General features: G+C 43.5%; 1 protein-coding gene across 2 annotated transcripts in view; it reads right to left on the bottom strand.

Moving 5' to 3' along the window:
- Positions 1 to 19,984, bottom strand: part of LOC306923579 (RNA polymerase II elongation factor ELL2) — a 33,350-nt gene extending 13,366 nt beyond the window's left edge. For both annotated transcript variants that reach the window (XR_013790084.1, XM_079501761.1), the window contains exons 1-3: positions 19,823 to 19,984; positions 17,736 to 17,783; positions 291 to 418 (exon numbers count right to left, since the gene is read on the bottom strand). Coding sequence is in view for 1 of the 2 variants with exons in the window: in XM_079501761.1 (XP_079357887.1) it covers positions 291 to 418; positions 17,736 to 17,783; positions 19,823 to 19,960 (314 nt within the window). In the remaining variant the exon portion in view is untranslated. The remainder of the gene's footprint in view (positions 1 to 290; positions 419 to 17,735; positions 17,784 to 19,822) is intronic.
- Positions 19,985 to 21,949: the final 1,965 nt, after the last annotated feature.

Below are 21,949 nucleotides of genomic sequence, written 5' to 3'. Positions count from 1 at the left end.
ATATACTTAGTTACTTTCCACCACTGGTCAGAACACTAACGTGTTCCGCAAATAAGAGTCAACTAGCCAGGATGTAATAAGAAATAGCTAGGTAATATACTTTCGGTTGTTGCTTCAGGTCACATGGGACATGGGGGGGGGGGGGGTTGCTTGAATTGGCAATTGGGAGTGTATCGAAGAGAGAGGCCACTGTTTAAGGAGGCCCTGCGGTCTGAATCTGACACCCCTAAAGTTGCCATGAATTCCATCTGCGGCTGACTGTGAAAACAGCGAGGCACGGTGCCGCTCACCCTGAGACATATTGGTGAATGCAGTCGAAGCTGGCCTGAGGTTTGTCTTTGCTGTCGCTGGATAAGTAGAAGGAGAAGACCCGGAGTGCGTCGGGAGCCTCGGGGGACGGTGCTGGGATCTTAACATACTGTCAGGAGGGGAAAGCAGAAGAGCATGACATTGTTAATTGCAATGTATGTGTCTTTCTTTTTCTTTTTAACTGAAACCTGATTTTTACTTCATGCTCAGTAAATATAGCAGATACAATGTGTCACGTATGTGATATGTGACTTCAAAATCAATATCACAGTTATTTCAAACTTTTGCCTCGATTGTGATCAATGAGCGAATATTTCAAAACAATATGTAGTTAATATAGCAGATCTATAAGCTCACAGCACGTCAGAGCATGACATGTTGTGAGCTTGTAGATCAGCTATTTTTGTACGCTACTATTATAACACAAAGTATACACTTATATTTAATATACTTAATACAGGATTAAGTGGTTAATCAGACTAATTGATTATGTCGATTATGGAAAATCGATTAGAATTTTTTCGTGTTGATTCGTTGCTATATAAGAATAAAATAAGGAAAAAAACCCTGCTTCTCTTAACCCACACATGCAGGATTACGTCGGTTATTGGTTCACTTCTAAAGATCGGTTTTGATACATTTGCCCAGCCACTAATGTGTTGTGTGGCAGCTATGTTGGCCTGAGGTTGTAGGAGCACGTTCAAACGTGTTCGGTTCAAAAAAAAAAAAAAAGATAAAGCTGTGCTTTAATGTTACACTGTGTGCAGTACACTCAGTGTTCCTCTGCTGATTCCAAGCTGAACGATACGTCCGTCTTCTAGAATTAATCTCATTTGTTGAATTACACTCTGTGCTCGAATAAACATCCTGGGAGAAACAACGATGTACACACACAGCACGTCCGGGAACAGAATTCTGTTTTCTTTTCCCTTGAGATAGCTCAACAAACAACACGCAAGTCCAGTCTTGATTTGTTCAACTCTCGTAGCATAATTGTGTCCATACACAACATTCAAATGTTCCATTTGAACTGAGACATGACTGTCACCACTCTAATAAGCTTAAATACATGCATGTATGAACAATACAACACACTAGAATAAAACTATTACAGTGGAGAAGTGAACAAATCCCCTTCAGCCAACATTTGGAATCTGGCATTTGCACACTAAAGTGTGATTTAACACCCTGAGAGTGTTTTTGTCAGCTTTTTTTTACCTGCTTACGAGTTACAATTAAGACTGAGAATTTGACTGTGAAAAAGACAATTTGCCGGTCCAGGTAATTATTAATCATTTACACTATTCTCTGTACCACCCTTTGACATAGATACTGTCAATCTATCTGCCAGTGTTGTCTCTGTGTTATTGCTCTACGAGTGATGAATTACATAGTGCACACATTTTTATCTTCCCAGATATAGCCTGATCTCACTGAAGCTAAAAGAAAACAAAATCAATAAATAACACTGGATAAAACAGGCTCCTCCTCGTTTGAAACCGAAGGAAGAAAGCTTGACTGATTGTCCTCTCTACTTTCCTAACTAAAAAAAAGTGACCTAAATAGACGCCACGTTAAGCCAATCACAGAGGCCACGTGGGACCTCCCAGGTCAGAGATGATGACCTGCAGACAGCCATGGGTGGAGCCACGCTGATAGGCCCACCACCATAGCCATAATACAGCTCAATGCAATGCCTCATACTGGGCAGTGGGCACACATGTACTGCCGTCTGCCGGTGCTTCCATAGCGACAAACAAGCTGAATGGGGTGCGTCTATCTGTGTCCCAAACCCTGTGTTACATAAAATGACCTGAAAACCTAGTTCGACTAGAATGCCATTTCAACGAACGTAGACAGTCATTAACCAGCAGGTAAATCACGTCCTTTAAAGATATTGGTAAACAGTCCTCTCTCTCACAGACCCTGCCGCTGTGTTGCAGCATGAAAATGGACAGACGGTAGGCTACCTTTTGTTGACACCATGTCCTAGATTCAGGGCAGTGCTATAATAATGATCACCAATCCCTTCAAAACAAGGATGCTGTCACATTGACGAGTAGCACTGCGTATCGCTCAGATACTCTATTTTCAGTGCTTTGGTTGCAGATGCAGAGAATCTGCTTCTTTTATCATTTTGTTGCCACAGAAAACGGGGTGTAAGGTTAAGCCAGAGGACAAAGCCCTCTACACCAACTTGTCTTTTTTTTGACTGCATGCGTACCAAGACAAGCAAATGCTGTTCAATTGGAATTGAAACGGCTTCTTCAGTTAGCAGTGCTAAGTGATGGATTACTGGCTGTTTGGCAACGAGCAGAGCGCCCCTGGCAGATGTGGCCGGGCAGGACTCTAGCTGTCACAAATGCCCAGTCATGCAGGAAAGAAATAATTCTTTTTTTTTCTTTTGCAGCGTAGAGCCAATGAACAACTCCTCGTTCCACACCCCTCCTCCCCTTACTGAAACCAAGAGAGATTGCCACGCACCCTACCCCCCATCAGCTCTTCATCTCTTGCCTAACATGTACAGCCCACCTATCTCAACACAAACGTGTAAGCCTAAGGCAATCCACAAGGCCATGGATGGACACTTGAGACATTAAACTGGCCGTGTGTGTGTGTGTGTGTGTGTGTGTGTGTGTGTGTGTGTATATATATATATATATATATATATAATGACCTATTTATGTCCAGCCAGTCGCATGACATGGCAAACGCAGAGTTGCTTACATGTCTGCTTGCCCTTTCCACTAATTAACCACGATCAACCTAAAAGCCATCAAAGTGAAGAGGACCAGACCAACAGACGAGTCATGTCCTCAAAACCCATTACTTCAAGACACTGTCTTAAGTGGTGGCTGCCTTGACCACAATTTGATGCAACAAGTCGGCAAAAGGAGAGGCTGCGGAAGTAGGTCAAGGCATGCAGCATTGCAACAGACAATACATTTTTATTTTAGATGAGAATACTGTTAAATAAACGCTGGCTTGGCCCTCAGGCAACACTGAAATTCAAGGATTTACTGTCTTGAGCGTTGCAATTGTGGTACCCCCCAAAAGGCCAACGTAAACATACCCCCCCCCCCCCCCCCCCCTGCCTCCCATATTGCCATGACACCGCCGGGCCCTCCCCTCTGTGTGCCTGCAGTGGGACACCCACCCCCACTCCAGTCAAGCATTAGATTTGCCTGTCACCCCCATCCATGCCACTCTGCACACTTCACATTCTAATTCTAATCAATGTCACTCAGGTCAGACCGTTCAGGGTTTGGCCCCGTTTTATGCACAGCCGGCTTCTCCATCTTCATAACCATATGTCACTTAACGCATTAATTCCCAGCTCTCTGCTCTTAAAGGAGAGAGCCTCCCCTCAAAACTGTAAATGCACTACAGCTGCTTTTTTTTAAAGAGCAGTACGGAAATATCTTGTTAACAGAGGTACTAAAAAGCCTGGTAGGAGAAATGTCCAGTTAAAAGTACTATTTTAAGGGCTAGTTTGGACTTCAGTTCACGCAATGCAATTGGGTTCTGCATTTCCATGTGACAAGTCATTAGTGCAATGTGCAATCATTGCAGGAAGTTACCATGACTTGTCATGTCAGTGACTTAATCCACTATGAGCCATATGATCATCTCTCCCCAACCTGATGAAATCTACTACTGGCTTTTTGAGTGGTACAACCACTCCTATAGACAGCTATGTGTGTCCCTGCCTGGCTGCCTGGGTCCGTCCCGCCGAGCCTGAAAATTGCGTTTGGTTGGTTTTCACCACCAAGTGCGACTGTTGTGCAGCCTAACACACACACACACACACACTCGCACACACACACACACACACACTCGCGCACACACACACACACACACGCGCACGCGCACACACACACTCGCACACACACACACACACACACACACACACACACACACACACACACACACACACACACACACACACACACACACACACACACACACACACACAGTATATATGATGATTTCGGGTGTGACAGTACAGTACAGTACAGTACAGTACAGTAGAGGGACCCCCTGGGGACCCCCACACGGTAACTGTCATTTCTCAACCATTTCGGACGCGGGGAGGCTCGCCAGAACCGGGCCGGCCCCCTGGGCGCGTTCCTGGGGGTCTGGATGTTCTGGGGACCCCCGGAGACACCCCGGGGACCCCACACGGTAACTCTGTCATTTCTGGACCGTTTCAGATGCGGGGCGGCTCGCCGGAACCGGGCCGGCACCCTGGGCGCGTTCCTGTGGGTCTGGAACTTCCGGGGACCCCCACACGGAGTTATGCCACTCACACGGGTGTGATTTTCAGTTGTGCTGTGACCACTGTCTGAACCCCCACCCCTCCTAACCCAACCCACACTGGCAGGTTGAGTCATCTTCTAGAACAGTAGTACCCAAACGTTTTAGCTCAAGACTCAAAAAGAGAAATGAGATGTTTACCTGGTACACAAACTAGTGAAAATAGCAGATCTACAAGCTCACCGTGTGTCGCTTTGTGCTGTAGATTGGCTATTTTCACTACTTCTTAAACATTTGTTTTCTAATTCATGGAATTTCTATAATTTAAATTTTATTTCTTCATAATTAAAAACAAAATGTAGGAAACCAAAAATATAGGGACCGATACAAATGTGTCCGCGACCCACAAATGGGTCCCGACAAAGTCTTTGGGAAACAGTGATCTAGATTAGAAGCTACTATCAGTCAGAGAGGCAGTGTTCATTTCCATAGACTATAGACTCTATAGTATAGAGGTTCCAGTCTGGGTCTGCTCTCCCTAGGGCCCAGGGGGTGCCCGGGCCCCTGCCGTGCAGAGCCTTTTTTCATCTCCCAATTTGGCTCCAACAGGTCACAGCACATGCAGGGACATCTCCAAAGCCAATCCACAACTGGAGCTCTGGACCCGACTTCAACCAACTATTTATTTATCAAACAGTGCTACATCACACAGTTGCGCCACCCATTAAAACACTCCGAGCAGCATGAACCGAGGTCTCCATCCTATCAAATAATCCCGCTCATCGCCCAGGACAGAGATTAATCACAGGATGTCATTTAAAAATAATAATAATTAATTGCATTTTTATAGCGCTTTTCCAAGTGCTCAAATCGCTTTACAATGGTTCATTCATTCATACATTGGGAGGTGAAGCGGCGAACAGTCGACGCCAGCGTCTTCACTTCCCACATTCACACACCAATGGTGGCAAGCTCACACCGACCAACTCATTGGAGGCAATGTAGGGTTCAGTGTCTTGCCCAAGGACACTTCGACATGTGGACAGGAGGAGCCGAGATTCGAACCACCGACCGCATGGATCATTGGACGACCTGCTCTACCTCCTGAGCCACAGCCGCTCATTTCCGGTTGGGACGTCATCCAAAGTGGTCCCCCTCCATTTTAGTGGATGGGAGGAAAAATCTTCAAATGTGAATAACTCTTGATCTAAATCAATCCATCCAATTCTTTTAAATGTTTTTTTGTGGCTTTCGCCTTTATTTTATATTTTTTATGGAGGGACAGACAGTAGGCTGACAGGAAATGGGGAGAGAGATGGGGGGGGAAGACATGCAGTAAAGGCCGTCGGGATCGGGAGTCGAACCCGCGGCACACTGCCAGACTGGATTACCAGCCAAGGTGCCTGGACCACTGAGCCACGGCCCAGGCCAATCCGTCCAATTCTAACCAAAGATTAAGTTTTAAATGGGCCATCGCGGTCCCGTTGCTTGTCATGTTAGAAGTAATCATACTTCCCGTTGCTGTCGATCCCCTCGGGGGTGTTTTGGCTCATCATCATCATTTTTCGACCGCGGTCGAGATCATGGATTCCACAATGCTACGCCAGACTTCCCGGTCCTTCATTGCCACCCCCAGTTCCTGCCTACTGAAGCACCGGTCCTCCATTGCCACCCCCAGTTCCTGCCTACTGTGTTATGGCTACATCTAGCTACTCCAAGCTACTTGCAAAATGCGACATACTAATTCCTACACGGGTGAAGAAACAAATCGCTGGGCGTCCTGATTTAATGGTTACAAATACCCCCGGGCGTTCTAGGTGTTAACTCTTATCCCTAAACTTATTTGCAATTTTTTACTATTTTGAAAAACCTTTTAAAACAGTTCAAATAGCCGATCTAACAAGCTCACAACATGTCGATGTAGATCGGCTAGTTGAACAATTTTAAAATGTTTTTCAAAATAGTAAGAAATGGCAAATAAGTTTAGGCATAAGGGCTAAGGGGTGGCCCAAGATGGTGTGCGCACACTTATCCGACACACCAAAGGTCCGACATGCAGAAATCACCCGTCGCTCCCGACATGCGTTGCGTCGTGATTGTGGTTACGATTAGGTAGGGTTTGACGTAGGTTGTCGGTCTAATGACTGTCGGACCTTTGGTGTGTCGGAACTAAAGCCTGTACCTGCGGAAGATATGGCCCTTGTAAATAGGGATTCATATATCTCCAGTATGGATTATGTAAACAACGGGGTAGATATGCCACAAAATAAAAAAGAACACAAATTATAACAACAGACAATTAGATGCATGGTTTTCATTTCCAAAAGAACCATTCTATAAGAGCGTTTACTATAATAAATGTAAAGTGACATTATTGAGAGTGTTAACTCTCAATAACCCGTCCGCTCTCACTCTACGATCCTTGTTTAATTTCCAGGTTATCAGTGATAACTGTTAGCCGTAAGCTCATACCGCTTAGCTCTCGTTAGAAGCAGTAACATGTCCGCAGAGATGTTCACAAATGAGACAAATGATTTACGATCATCGGGATGCGCGACAGCTCACCATGGACAGCGCTCAAAGCTTTAGAGATACAAGGCTTTAAAAATCCTGTTATAATGGAGGCTCAATGGAGCTGGATTTTAAAAACCCATAGCTGGTGAGGACGGAGGCTCTCCATAGCAACCAGAAATTATAGCTTAAAAAGCTATTAAAAACTTTATGTTTGTAACTTTGTAATGTTCGGAGTAAACGTCATAACACTGATGTTATACTTCCAGACAATGCTCTGATTCGAGCTCACCTTTCACTTCCTCTTCAGATAGGATTAAATATTTACAAAATAAAACTAGTCATGACTTATGTACAGTATGTGTGTTACTGGGAGTATAATGAGTTCTATGTAGCCTGGTTTATGATTCGTCACATCATACAAGGCTAAGCATAAGTGATCCTTAACAAAGGATCAACTAATAAGGATAGTGAATATGAATAGAGATGTATCATGTAAGAATAAATTGGCCACCACTGCACCAGTTTAAATATGAATATGGTCAATGAATTTTCCCTTTTTAATCAATGAAGGCTGCTCCACTGCCGACGTTACCCTGCGCGTTGCGTTTGGACGGCGTCACCCGTTTGCCCTGGTTCATTTTTTGACGCTGTCCAAACACAACACGACGCAACAGTCAGAGCCCCGGCGTTAAACATTTAAGATAGTGAAATAGACGATTTTATTTAGTACAGCACAGTAGCATTGTATGAGTCAAACTAATCAAGAGTGAACTGCTTAGGTTTAGCAAATAGCAGTAAACATCAACAGTAATAACAATTTTAAAAAAATGACAAAGATGCATTGCAATAATACATGCACACTGTAAAGTGCCTTTGTTTCATGTATTTGTACAGTCAAATGGCAATCGTCAGCAGCAAGGCTGCACTGCCCCCCACAGAGCGCCATGGTAGGTACAATAACCACCTCTGTGTCCGGCCGGGCCCAGACACATCTGCTGCCCTCAGCCCCATGTGTGTGTTTGGAGATGTCAAATACTTTCAGGCTGTTGTAAGGTGTGAACTGGACTGGAATGGAAAAACTTGGCAGCGGGGGTCTTCTACAGTGAGACATGGACATTGGACAAAGGGCACTTTCGGTGATGTCCATGGAAAACTGAACTCCACGTTCAACTTCTAACCTCTACGAAAGCGCTGAATCTACGGTACTCATCTTTGATTGATTGAAACAGCACTTTCTTATGACTCCTGTTTGGTGTGAGATTTTGGGGGAAATGTTTTCACTAAAAAGAGATAGATCTCTCTTAGTAGAGCTACTTTTCTCTTTTCTTCTGCAGCAGGTCCGCAAAACACATTTGCCAGGAAATATGAGAGTGAGGCAGGCGTTTCTATCTCTCACTCTTTTTTCCCATTTCTATTTTGCTCTGCAAACGTGAGTGAGGAGGCTCGGCGTGAGTGAGGAGGCAGAGTTCCCAGCTCTGGTATTTGGCGTGGCAGCTCTGCAATGGGAGCAGGCGCCTGGATATGTGATTTACTCTGAAGGCTGTGTCTGTACTGGCACTACACTGCAAAATTCTGACTGTTCATTTAACACTGAGAGTGCAAAAATTGACCATAAACTGATCCATTTTTACACTCTCAGAGTTAAATAATTCCTCTGGCTTTTACAGTGCAGCTTCCATTGTCTTCGCATCTCAGCCCAGCACAGCACTGGCTGTGTGATGTCCATCTTTTGTTTCTAGTGTCTTTCCCCCCGCAGAGCTGAGCGCAGCAGGTCCATCGGCCCGCCTGGATTATTCATGAACAGTGTGGCAGTGGCAGCGTGTTGATTGGGTGGGGGTGGTGGTGGTGGGGTGTTAATGCCTCCCTCAAGCCTGTGCATGAGGGAGGGATAGCCCCTTCACAATCCTCTCCCTGGAATGTGCTAAACATTGCTAAGGGACTCAGCAATGAAGGGAGAGAGGGTGGGGGGGGTGGTGAGTTGGGGGTCAGACAGTGTATGTATCTACCGTATCCCCCAAAACATGCCGTTATGTTATTGAATCTGACCTCCCAAACACGTTATGTGTTATGTTATTTGAGAGTGGAAAAGTCACCACGGCAAAACACAGAAGGATGTGATGCTGTAATTTCTCTAATGGACTCAACACACTGAGCCATTATTCTGTCAATAAAAAGCACACACAAGTGTCAATTGAAAGGAAGGCAACATTAAAGTGACCGAGGCAGATGAACGTGATGTCGACAAGCATTGCCTCAGGGAAACACACGGCTACATTAATTATAGCTATTCATTATCCTCACCACTGTTCACAATGTGATCTATGATTCCACAGTGACTCATTTGTTGTGAACACATGTGAGATCGCCTCTTTGGCTCTAAATCGTGCTTTTAGTGAGGGTGGATGTGATAAAGTCTATCCAACCCATTGATGGGGGTTGGGACTGGGAGACAGGGGAAGCAGAGATGGGGGGTTGGGTATTTTTGACGGGAGCAGTGTGGGGATGTGGGGATGGGCAATTGTCGAGCATCCCCCAAGGTATTGCCTCTCATGCCGAGCAAGATCAGTCTTCTCCAAGGAGCCGGGGCTAATCTGTCAACCTCCACAAACACTCTCTAGCCTCCCCCACGTGCTCGTTCCTCCTAGGGGTGTCTCCCTCTCTGCTGAACATGGGGACACCACTTGCTGGCCGTGTTTTAAATGTCCCCATGTTAAAACAACAGATGATAGCAGAGCAGTATGAACCAGTGCATTCTCCCATCATCTCAACAATTCAAAGTCATCAAAATCAATGGATGTGTGGGGAAACCCTTAAATCCTGAAAGACTAAAACAAAATACTCTTCTGTTCTCATTTGCATAGCATTGGTAACAGTATATTGATTTCCATTGTAAACTGAGACATGCCATTCTAAAACACTAAGAAAATCTTATTTTGAGGCAAAACTTCACACAAACATTGAAGACGAAGGTGAGGACGCAAATTCTGATTGGCCGGAATGAGATGATGTACCATGATAAAATCGCCCCTCACTTCACACAGGTGTGATTTTTTAAAGATGTTATTGTCTCCACCAGCCGAAGGCATGGGGAGCGTATGTTTTGCACTCTGTCCGTCTGTGTCCGTCTGTGTCCGTCCGTGTGTGTGTGTGTGTGTGTGTGTGTGTGTGTGTGTGTGTGTGTGTGTGTGTGTGTCTCCGTCTGTTACCAGCTAATCTCCGGCACCGTTAATCAACAAAACTGTCGATTTGCGTGAAATTTGGATAAAAAAAATTGGAAACAAATGTGTTTTACATAAGTCGGTCTCCTGGTGGCGCTATAAAAGGCAGATATGAAAAATGCAGGGCGGAGGTTTTTCCTTGGCCTCTAAGGAGTGCACATTCTGTGCAGATCTGTGCAGTTATGGGTAAAAACACAAATCAACCTGTTATAGCGCCACCAAACCGGCCTAGTGGGAATGTGCGTGCAACATTTCACAGAGATCACACACGGCACGATGTGTTCATGATTTGAGGCAATTTGTTCAAAACGGAGCACTCCTGCAAACTTTGGAAGTCAATCTTATAGCCAATCAGGATGGAATCTGAAAATCCCACCTGTGAACTGAGCGGTGCAACTATACATACATTTAGTGTTATAGTTACTGTACTGTACTGTGCTCTGTACTGTATTGTACTGTGCTCTGTATTGTACTTTGATTATATTTGGAAAAAATCTTTGAGAAATGAACATCAATACCCCCAGGAACACGGCCAGGGGGCTTGCCCTGTTTTGGCGAGCCTTCCAGCCGAACCTTTAACCAAGTTACCATGTTGCAGCTTTCCGTGCTTGGACAGACACAGGGACACGCATACATACATACGTAAGGACACACATAGCTGCGTAATGGAGCAGAGGCACCACTCACAAATCTGAAACACCTGTATAGAGATATTGTGTACCAATTTGCATGATGTTTGGACAAAATCTATAAGAGTACTGTCACAAAATGAGTTTGACAAAAATCTGCCTCCTGGTGGTGCTATAACAGGCCCATGGGAAACATTTGGGGCAGAAGTTCAATTCTGGCATCCAGGGAGCGTGTGTGCACAGTTTTGCTGCCATCAAGCCAACAATGCCAGAGAGAGTAGCTGATCACAGACGAAAGGAAACACACACACACAGACGGATGGACGGACGGGGCGCAAAACAGTCTTGGCCATGCCTTTCAGCCCAGCAGAGACAACCAGACCAAATCCAAAACATGCACCAGGAAGTGACGTGTATGTCCAGGGCACACCAAGGAAGGAGATAAGTCCTGCTCAATAACAAACTCTGAATGCTCACATGGTCAAACATAACACACTTATTGGTGAGAATAGGCAGGGGCCTTTGATCAAATTGATATGCTTTGGTCACGATTAATTGTGATCCCATCATCAGTGCATTTCAATCTTTGACTTGAAATGATAGATTGAGAATTTTATCTATCAGGCATATCTAGCCTATCTATCCATAGACCCATCTATCTATCTTACCAATCTTCTTTGTTTAAACAATAGCTCTCTGGTGTTGATCTGCAGTCGAAGGCTTTGAGTAAAAGAGACAGAACCACTGCCCTCTGACCACGTGTCCATATACTTGTGTTTATTTGCAGTGCCAATGTTGCTTGTATCCTGTTATGCTGAGTTTTTAATGCCAGATAAAATCTATGTTGTAGGAAGACTTCTTCGGAGCCACTGCCAGCCAAACATATTTGCACTCATTTTTTAAGGTCTCACTCTCAGGCACCTTCCATTGAATGCCACATAATCTAGTATCACAGTTTGTTTTCTAAACCTCCTAAGCATCACCTCAATGCTTTAAGGTCTCAACTAACGTCCTGGTTGAATTTACCCTGAATAGTTTGGGTTTTTTTTTGTCTTGCTCAAGTGCACTTCAACAGGGATGACAATTATACTGGCAGTCGTAACAATACAACCTCTATGAACGCCTTCATAACCACATTATACACTATTTTAATTCTGAAAATCACACTTTGCTTTGTCTACACAGCTAACACTTCCTGTAACTGTAAACTTGGCTTTACAGTAAGTGCCCTGGTCGTCACAATAATATCCATGGCAAGTCCTTGTTTGAAACTACAGTATGCCATAATGACAGAGGAGCTGACTTCAGAGCACTTTTACCCCGGCTTCAGGATCCCATGAGGTCTGTTCCTAAAATAAGGCGATCTAAAACTCCTGCAGGCAAACTGCCCTTCCGTGAAAAACAGTGGGCCTCAGATGGGCAGGGCAGTGGCACACCGGGACTTTTGCCTCGCTTGACACATCTGGATGAATAGAGTGGCGTGTGCCCTTTCAGACACACGTGGGACAACTCCCCACACACACTGGAAGACGACTGCTCTCTGACCGCATTCCTTTTATTGTTATTCTAATAAGCTTCCATAAGAAGGAAAAAGAATCCCACACCATGGTGGGTGTGCATGTACATAAACACATGCACGCACGCACGCACGCACGCACGCGCACGCACGCACGCGCACGCACGCACGCACGCACGCACGCACGCACGCACAGGCATGGCAAAAGCTTATTTTCAGTGGGAGGCAAAGCGCTGTGATGATGGGGGTTCGACCAAAAGCAGCCATGTGTAACATAGAGGTCCTGATGTCTCCCAAGGATTCAGCCAAGGCACAGGGTGAAATGGCACAATAATCAGGGGGCAGACAGGGGGGAGGGGGAGGGCACGGGAAGCCGAGCCTTCACAGTCCTCATGAGAATAATCTCTAAGAGGGCTGCTACATTCCCCCGCCTCTGAGCACCACTGCCTTAACCCAGCAGCTGTGTATATAAATATAGACAAGGCCACAGACAGAGAGCAACATCCTTTCAATGGCTTGGAACAGCGTATATCTATTCTACGTCCGAGCATAGACATGGTAACACCCCGCCTGCCTCTGATTGGCCTACCGACACTACCGGCCTTACCTGACTTTCCTCCGAGGTTGATAGCTATAGACGAATCCAGAAACGGGTCTCATGGTCGCAGCTTACGTATTTCCTGTAGGCGGAGCCTACAGGAAATACTCATACTAAGCATTTAAAGTATGAGGTATAAAGTACAGCAGCCTTGTGTTCATAAAACAGAAAGATTGGGTATTGGGTAAGACTGACGTTATGTATCTTTCAGGACCTTTCACTGCTTCGTCTCAACCATTACTCTATGGCTCTGGTCTCAGCCACCGTGGTGGATATTTTGACATTCCGTTAATGTTGCCACTACTGTTGGAGCAGCCATAAACTACACAGGTTCATCCCGATGCTCTGGGCATCTTTGTAATGTTAGTGTTAGTAAAAAGCAGGTAAAGGAGTAATGTTTGAGCAGACTAACATCAGTCACTCTACCATTCAATGTAGTAGAAGACGTGCGGGTTTACCCCGCAGCTACGTCAGCTCCGCCTACAGGAAATACGTAAGCTGCGTCCATGAGACCCGTTTCTGGATTCGTCTATATGCAAGGTGGTGGGAAATAATAAATAAATAATACAAGTACGATATAATACAAGAGAATGACAGCTTGGGACACGCAACAGTAACTTTTATGTTTTGTAGAAGAGGCAAACTAATATATTGTTTATGCTGTTTATTTTACATGTGTACAGTGTAAATTTGAAACATGATTGTACTGTAATCTCTTTTCCCTTGATCTTTATCTTTTTAGTATAATAGTATTAGTTTACTATAATTAGATAAGATTAATAGACGATAATCAACACTAACACTTGGATTTTGAACACACCCAAATCAAATCATACAAATACGTGTTCAATCAATCATTCAATCAAAACAAACATCATAAACAATATTAGTTTGCCTCTTCTACAAAAATCAAAGTTACAAGTTACTGTCGTGCGTACCAAGCTGTCATTCTATTGTACTTGTATTATTTCCCACCACGGAGTAACCTCGCGTCTCGGAGGACAGTCTGGCAAGACGGGCAGTGTCGGTAGGCCAATCAGAGGCAGATGGGGCATTACCATGTCTATGCTCGGACGTAGAATAGATATATGCCTTGGAACATTGCTATCCACTATTGATGAATGGAAGAAGAAGTGACTCAGTTGTCAAATCAATAACACAGCAGTCAATTAAAAAACATAGGGCCCTATTATGCGTGTCTTAAGTACCAGGTCTTATGACTTAACTTAAGACCTGGAGGCGTGGTCAATGCTGTTTGGCCACTCAGAATAGCCAAATGGCATTGATCACGCCTCCAGGTCTTAAGTTAAGTAATAAGACCTGGTACTTAAGACATGCATAATAGGGCCCATAGTCTCTTAAGACAGCCACATTAACAAAGCGCAAGTTGTTCATTATTTTGTGAATTTTTTTATAATAGTCAATAACTGAAATAAATATCTCTAAAATACCAAAATACGTTATTTATAAAGTCATAAACAACTCTCTTTACAGGTAAAAAAATATCCCCTAAAACGGGGATAAATTCATGTGACAATATATATTAAACTATATTAAAAGGGGGGGGGGGGGGGGGGGAATAAAGTCATTGTTACCTGGTTATTTTAATGCTTATAAAGGTTTCCTGTTGCTTGGTTCTACCGTATAAGAAGTACTATGAAATCAATTTTATACTAAATGGATATAGAACATGCCAGCAAGGACTATGTGTTGCCAGCCCTTAACCCATTCATGCCTGACGTCGAAATTTAAAAAAAAAAAGTTTTCTAAATCATGACAATTTTCGGAAAGATTTGAGGCACATTTTAACGATTTTTCAAAAATAGCAGACCTACAAGTTCATAGCGCGCCACTCGGTGGCGCGCTATGAGCTTGTAGATCTGCTATTTTTCAATAGCTAAATTATAACATAATGTTTAAAACGCTAACGCTAACGCTAACGTGACATGGATGCGTTCCAGGTCTCAATGGATTAAGGAAAATAAGCAGCAGCATGTGAAATTCCTGGCCATGGGAACTCTAAACCTGCACCCAATATATGTCTCAGTCTCTGGTGATGATTTCAAAGTAATGCAGACCTGATTTTTTTCCCCCCCAACTGGCAGCTTTTATGAATAGTGAAAATGATTTATCTTTCCTTCTTTTATTTCTTTACCGTTGCATCACCCTTTCCCACTTTCAACTTGTACCACAGGGATTGTCTTCTCTTTTCCTGTGCAGCCTAGCCTAACTAATTAATGATCGCTTTTCTCCAATGTCCTTTTGAATCTAATATTCTGGTTAAATTAGTAAAAGTGTGTGTGTGTGTGTGTGTGTGTGTGTGTGTGTGTGTGTGTGTGTGTGTGTGTGTGTGTGTGTGTGTGTGTGTGTGTGTGTGTGTGTGTGTGTGTGTGTGTGTGTGTGTGTGTGTGTGTGTGTGTGTGTGTGTGTGTGTGTGAGAGAAAGGGGGATATAGTATATGCCACTGGTTCCCAAACACTGGGTCGGGACCCATTTGTGGGTCGTGGACATGATTATATATGTGTCACAGGCTAAAAAGTTTGGGAACCACTGGTATACACAGTATCTAAGATGTTCTAATCTGCATTTATTTCCTGACTGTCAGTCATGTGCAAGTCAAAATTAAGTTCAAATGTTCACGTGGCCTGCCTAGGGACCCTGGATCGGTTGTCCTATTCACTGTTTTTTCTTTTTTTTTTTTTTTACGAATACAGGCCTTGGCTTCAAATAATGTTCTACCCAAAGATATTCTTGCAGTGTAAACATGCAGACTTTGAATTCAGCTTTTGCCTGCCTTATGAGAGATTGTATGCATGCTACAACTGAGTAAACCTTTGTTGTTGTTTTTAGTTTGTGTGACATTTCTTTTACACTTTTCCTTCAACACTGGTTCCAGAGGGAGGCCAGAGGGCATTGCCTTTAGTTTTTGATTACAAACCCAGGAAGACAATTTACAGGAGCAGTGTGAATTGCAGGGTCCGAGACAGAAAACAACAGCTGAAAACCTCAGTATGCTATTTCTCGATTGGAGCGCTGACAACGTTGGGTCCTGGATCAGTGCCAAGAGAGTAGTTTGAGGGACGCCTTTGGCTTCATGGCTCTGAAGGTGCCTCCACACAGAAAATGTGATGTGAGTTGGCAAAAGAACGGGATCAGAGGACCCGAATGTGGCTTTTATGATGCCCTTTATTGTCAGCTCTACAACTGCCACTTCCCTGGTCAGCAGGCCGCTCGGCACTGCATTTGACCTCATATACATACTGCAGACTCCTCCCCACTCCAAGTTTGTTATTTTTAACAAATAGGTACTTTAGAATTTCCTGAGAATAAAATGCTGGGGAAAGCCTCCAGTTGTTTTTAGTCCTAGTACAGGGGCCCTCCAACTTGTACACAAGTACAGACTTGATGTCTGTTACGTCAGTTGCTCTCGGTCTATAGTACTACCACGTTCACCAGCATCCTCCCCCAACCAACGGCTAAATCTGCTTTCCCCCACCAACGGCTGCCTGCAACTATCTCATTAAAGCCCAGTCGTCCAGCCATTGTCACACACAGGGGGGTGGGTGGGTGGGTGTGTTTGTATGTGAGGGAGGGGGCTGAATTCCACATAGTCATTTGAATATGTAATGTGCCAGCCAAGATATAATCACCAAATCCTATTCAATGATTAAAGCATACTTAAATTGTACAGACATAATGTTGTTTAACTGAATGTCTGCAATCGTTGATAAGCATAATATGTGTTGCCCATTTTGCATTAGGCCCGATTGTTTGGAACATATTTTGGTTCCTGCATGCTCATCAGCACTGTCAAGATATGTGGGCAAAACAAACCCATAATTTCCTGTGTTTCAGATATTTCATGTCTGTACTGAGACAACAAGCACAGGGACATGGGAGATCCCTGTCGCCACCTCACGTACCACCACACCTCCCCCTCTCTGAACAAAGCCTGCCCAGTTGCAAGCCTGACCCAGTAACCTGGCGAGTGGCCTTGGGGTATAATGTACCCTGACTGCCAGGGCTTCCAGGGCCCATGTTAGCACATACTTTTGCACAGCGCAAAGTCACTTTCGTCAGTGCAATCGGCTCTTGCGGGGATTAGAGCAGCTCCTTTTAGAAGGGGCCGATTGTGTGGCAAATGTGCGATAGCCTAGCAGGGCTTGAGCTGGGGAGGGTGTAGTAGTGGCTGGGCTAATCTGGCTGGACACAGGCATCTTTCTTCACTGGCAATTCATAGGAATGTCCTCTCAATTTGACTGCCAAGTGTTTTTGTAGATTATGTCCCCCTCCTTATGTTCACAATCAGGGATATTTGATGCTAAGCATTCAGGTTGAGAAACCATGTACTACAGCCTCCCTACCCCACTGCACTCATGGTTGAGGGTACTGAGAAAATAATCACACATGCATTTACAATAGCCACATTCCCTGTGCGAATTGTTGATACTTTTCACTTATATAGCAAACATGAGAAGAACTCCACGATATCACAACATTTGCAGTCTCACAAGACAGGCCTCAAGGGCTTAACATCAGATATATACGCAGCTGCCTATGATATCAGATGCCTTAGGAATCAAATAAAAAATGTAGAGGGACAGTCATGAGTGCTCTGTGCACTAAATCAGAACTAATTAAAGCATTCAATTTCTGAAGCCTTAGGAAGGGCATGCAAAACACATTCATCTTACCCCCTGGCTCCCCTTGAAGCAAATTGCTGGCTGATTCGGTAGTGATCCCTGCGGAGAGAGAGAGAGAGAGAGAGAGAGAGAGAGAGAAATTGGTTAACATTTAACATAAATGGATTTGGTTTTGAAATATGGTAGAAAAGTGTTTGTCAATCAGATAGGCAGTTAATATGTTGTAGACATCATTGAGAATACATTTGATAGTCCTAGACTGTAAGGTAAGCACAACAGGGTGTATTCGGACAACACCAGCTCAGTCCTCAGTGTAATACCCCTAGTAAAAGACAAGCATCACATTAACTGACATTTTCAATCAGACATTGCCCTAATGGCTCAGTGTCATAGTTAATAATTTTGAAAAGCTGCCAAAGCTTCAGTGGAATCTGACGAATCAATCTAGCAGAAATCCTTGTTGTGTGCGTGTGCGTGTGCGTGTATGTGTATGTGTATGTGTATGTGTATGTGTATGTGTATGTGTATGTGTATGTGTATGTGTATGTGTATGTGTGTGTGTGTGTGTGTGTGTGTGTGTGTGTGTGGGGTTACAAAGTCAAACCCCCTCCTCAATTTTTCTGTTTATTTCCTGTAAAGGTTGTAAATGGTAAACAGTTACCAAAGGGCAGCCTAAGCTAATTCTAGGACCAATTATATCTGTGTAAACAAGTACTTTCTATAAGCCCTGCAGTGGCTGGTTGAAACCTGTGTTGTAAAGCTGAACTGAAAATACCAAATTCCTTAGGCTATATACCAGTTAAACAGTGGCAAACTGAACTGGCAACATGATGTGCCTGATTTGAGATTGAGATTGAAAGGATGTCTTTCTTTCATCTGAAGATAGTTTTAAAAATGTATTGTCTTGAGATCAGAGAGTGGAGATTAGGCCTATGTTCTGCAAGGGACAGCAGTGATGGACTCAAGGCATTTCCTCCAAATTCATTAGAATTTGGATACATTTTCACATTTTTAAAAAGGCACGTTTGTGGTGGAAACTTTTTGATGAAACAGAAACACTGAAACATTTATGCTGATAACTTCTTATTTAGTAACCCTTGACAATTGTACCCCAGGGTTTTGGCCTGGCTGACATGCCTGTGAGGATGAATAATTCAGTGGGGTAACCTATCCTGTGTTTTGGCCTGGAGGAAGTTGTCCAGCACTCTGATTGGAGCAAACAGCACAGAAGTTTGCCCTGCCTGGCGGACCAATGAGCTTTGGAACAGGGCGGGCTTCCGATCGTGCAAGGGCAAAAACAATGCACAAGAGCCCAGCAACAACTTGCTGTGCCCCACCACCCAATAAGCAACCGAGTTCTGCGGGGCTGTAGACTGTAAACTACCGAACCCATGTACACACAGCTCCCATTCTCTCTGTAGTACTCAGCTGCTGACATTTAAGCAAATAAACTGTAGGGGATATTTATAGGCCAGAAGACTCCCAAAAGTAGGATATACTCATAATTGTGAGAGGATTGTTATGTTATCTAATCTGACACTCGCAAGAAAAAATGTTCAGAAAAGAACTGGCAGAATATCCAAAAAGCCTACTACTGCTAACCGATAATTTGCGTATAAAACGGCAGCATATAAATGACTGACAATATTTTTCGCCGATAGCTTTTTAACTACTGTAGGCATCACGAGTGACTGTTTTAGGCGTTAATGTTGAGAGTAAAATCAACAATTTGATAACTTGAATATCCCACGTTTTAATATTTTTTATATAAGTAAATAAATTGGCCATTTAAGCATTAATTCGAATACTCTAGATCTATTTAAGGTCAAAATAAGATATGCTCAAGGCTCGTGCAACTTCAAGAAATTCCGTTCATTCATCATAGACATTGCAATAGTAGACCATGATCATAATAAATCAAGCTCCGCCTGGCGCCCCGTCCTGTGTAACTGTCTCACGTTATTCTGGATGACAATACAAATAGTGCTGAGTATATCAACTATTCGGAACTTTTCGAGATGTGTTTGCTTTTTATTAAGTGTCCCCTTTTCCAAAACAAAATTACAGTTTAGATACAAATTTAGATTATGATCTAAACAAGTCTTCAAACGAAACGCAGCCCCATTATGTTGCCTTACCTTAAGGTTCTGATAAGCTTCGAGCGTCCGGATGGCAGTGTCAGTGAGCTTCACGTGATAGAGAGTTCTATTCGGGGTGTTTTTGTTGATTTTCCCACAGGAGAGCCCAAAGCGATGCTCCTGTCTCAGCGCTGCCATTTCTACAACTGAAGGGGAATATTGGCGACATTCTCAGTGAAACGTCACGAGGACCTGGGCGGAGTTATCCTGCCGTGCGTGTTACACGCGCACAGCGTTGTTTTGACACGTCCGACACGTCACACGCACGCATGACTGTACGCACGGAACGTGTGTACGCGCGCCCCACACACACACACACGCACGCGCGCGCACACGCACGCACACACACACACACACACTTTTGATTGATTGATTGAAATATTTATTAACAGTTTGCAGAATTACAGTACATTTCAAGCACAAACTCAATACAAAGACTGTTAACTGTGAGTGGACGACCCAATTTAGCATTACACTTGTTTACAAGAGGGTCCACCATGTTCAATTCACACACACATGATTGATTGATTGAAATATTTATTAACAGTTTGCAGAATTACAGTACATTACAAGCACAAACTCAATACAAAGACTGTTAACTCTGAGTGGACGACCCAATTAAGCATTACACTTGTTTACAAGAGGGTCCACCTTGTTCAATTCATCAAAACATTTAGAGACGTGCAAAACACACACACACACACACACACACACACACACACACACACACACACACACACACACACACACACACACACACACACACACACACAGCTGAAAGCCTTATTATACTATAGCCACAACGTTTTGTATTTGTCATTCATGGGCCTTTTTATTAGTAACAAATTGTGTCATAGTAGGTCAGTAGTTCTCAAACCTTTTAATTTCAAGGACCCGCATAACTCTGAGTGTATGCAAAATCCATTTGTACACTCTCAGAGTTATTTACTTTAAAGGGTCAATGTGTAACCCCCCAAGGAAGCCTGAGTGGACCCCACTTTGAGAACCACTGAGCTACTCATTTGTAAAACGTTTAAAGGACCACTTCACCACTTTTCTTCATATAATAGGTCCTCACTAATAATCGTGATAAAATGGCACCATTTCTTTCTATTCAGTGTCTCATAGGAGGGCTGTGGGCAGTTCAGAGACCCGTCCACCAGTGACATCATCGATGGGGAATCCAAGCTAATAGAAACTGCAGGCTTTCTATTCCTGAAAAGCTGAAATGCGAAAATGGAAGCCTTTGTTCTCACGATAATACAAATCTAAAAATGTTTGTAAAAAAAATCGTGTTTAAAAAAATATCTGCCTAACGATGATGTCACTATTGAACGGGTTTCTGAACTGCCCACAGCCCTCGTATGAGACACAGACCGAGTAGAAAAACATGGTGGCATTTTATCATGATTATTAGTGAGGACCTATTATATGAAGATAGGTTGAAAAGTGGTGAAGTGGTCCTTTAAGACAATATATATTTCATGAAATGTCTGTTATTTTACATGAATATTGAATGTATCCTTGCATAGTAGCCTACTGTATATTTGTATGTCATTAAATGTTCTGAACTTCTGATAAATTGAAAATGGGGGACCCGAATGCTTTTCAGGGTTTTATCCTATAGCAGACCTTGTATTGAACTGTGCTTTCCCCGAACTGTGCTTTTTCTACAAACTGTTAATACAATTTTCAATCAATCAATCCACACACACACACACACACACACACACACACACACACACACACACACACACACACACACACACACACACACACACACACACACACACACACACACACACACACACACACACACACACACACACACACACACATGCATTTTGCTATTTGTCATCCAATTATGGTGGAAAAACATTCTCATTCCAGAGTAAGAAATATGTAATAGCAAATTTGAAACGAATTTGAGGATTAGAAATATTTAAACAGATGAAGTGGATGGGATGATGAAAAATATCAAATGTGGGTTAATTAAGTCTTAATCCCTCACAGACAAGATGCTTTGGTTTTGGATTAAAGAGGCTAAGAGCTGTCTGTCTCATAGTCAATAATGGAGAGTTTTAACAGTATGGCAATATGAATGATGACTCTAACTGTGGTGTAAAG

Source organism: Electrona antarctica, assembly GCF_951216825.1.
Source record: "Electrona antarctica genome assembly, chromosome: 5".
Lineage (NCBI taxonomy): Eukaryota > Metazoa > Chordata > Actinopteri > Myctophiformes > Myctophidae > Electrona > Electrona antarctica.
The sequence above is the reverse complement of the archived record's forward strand: the minus strand, read 5'-3'. Positions and strand labels throughout refer to the sequence as shown.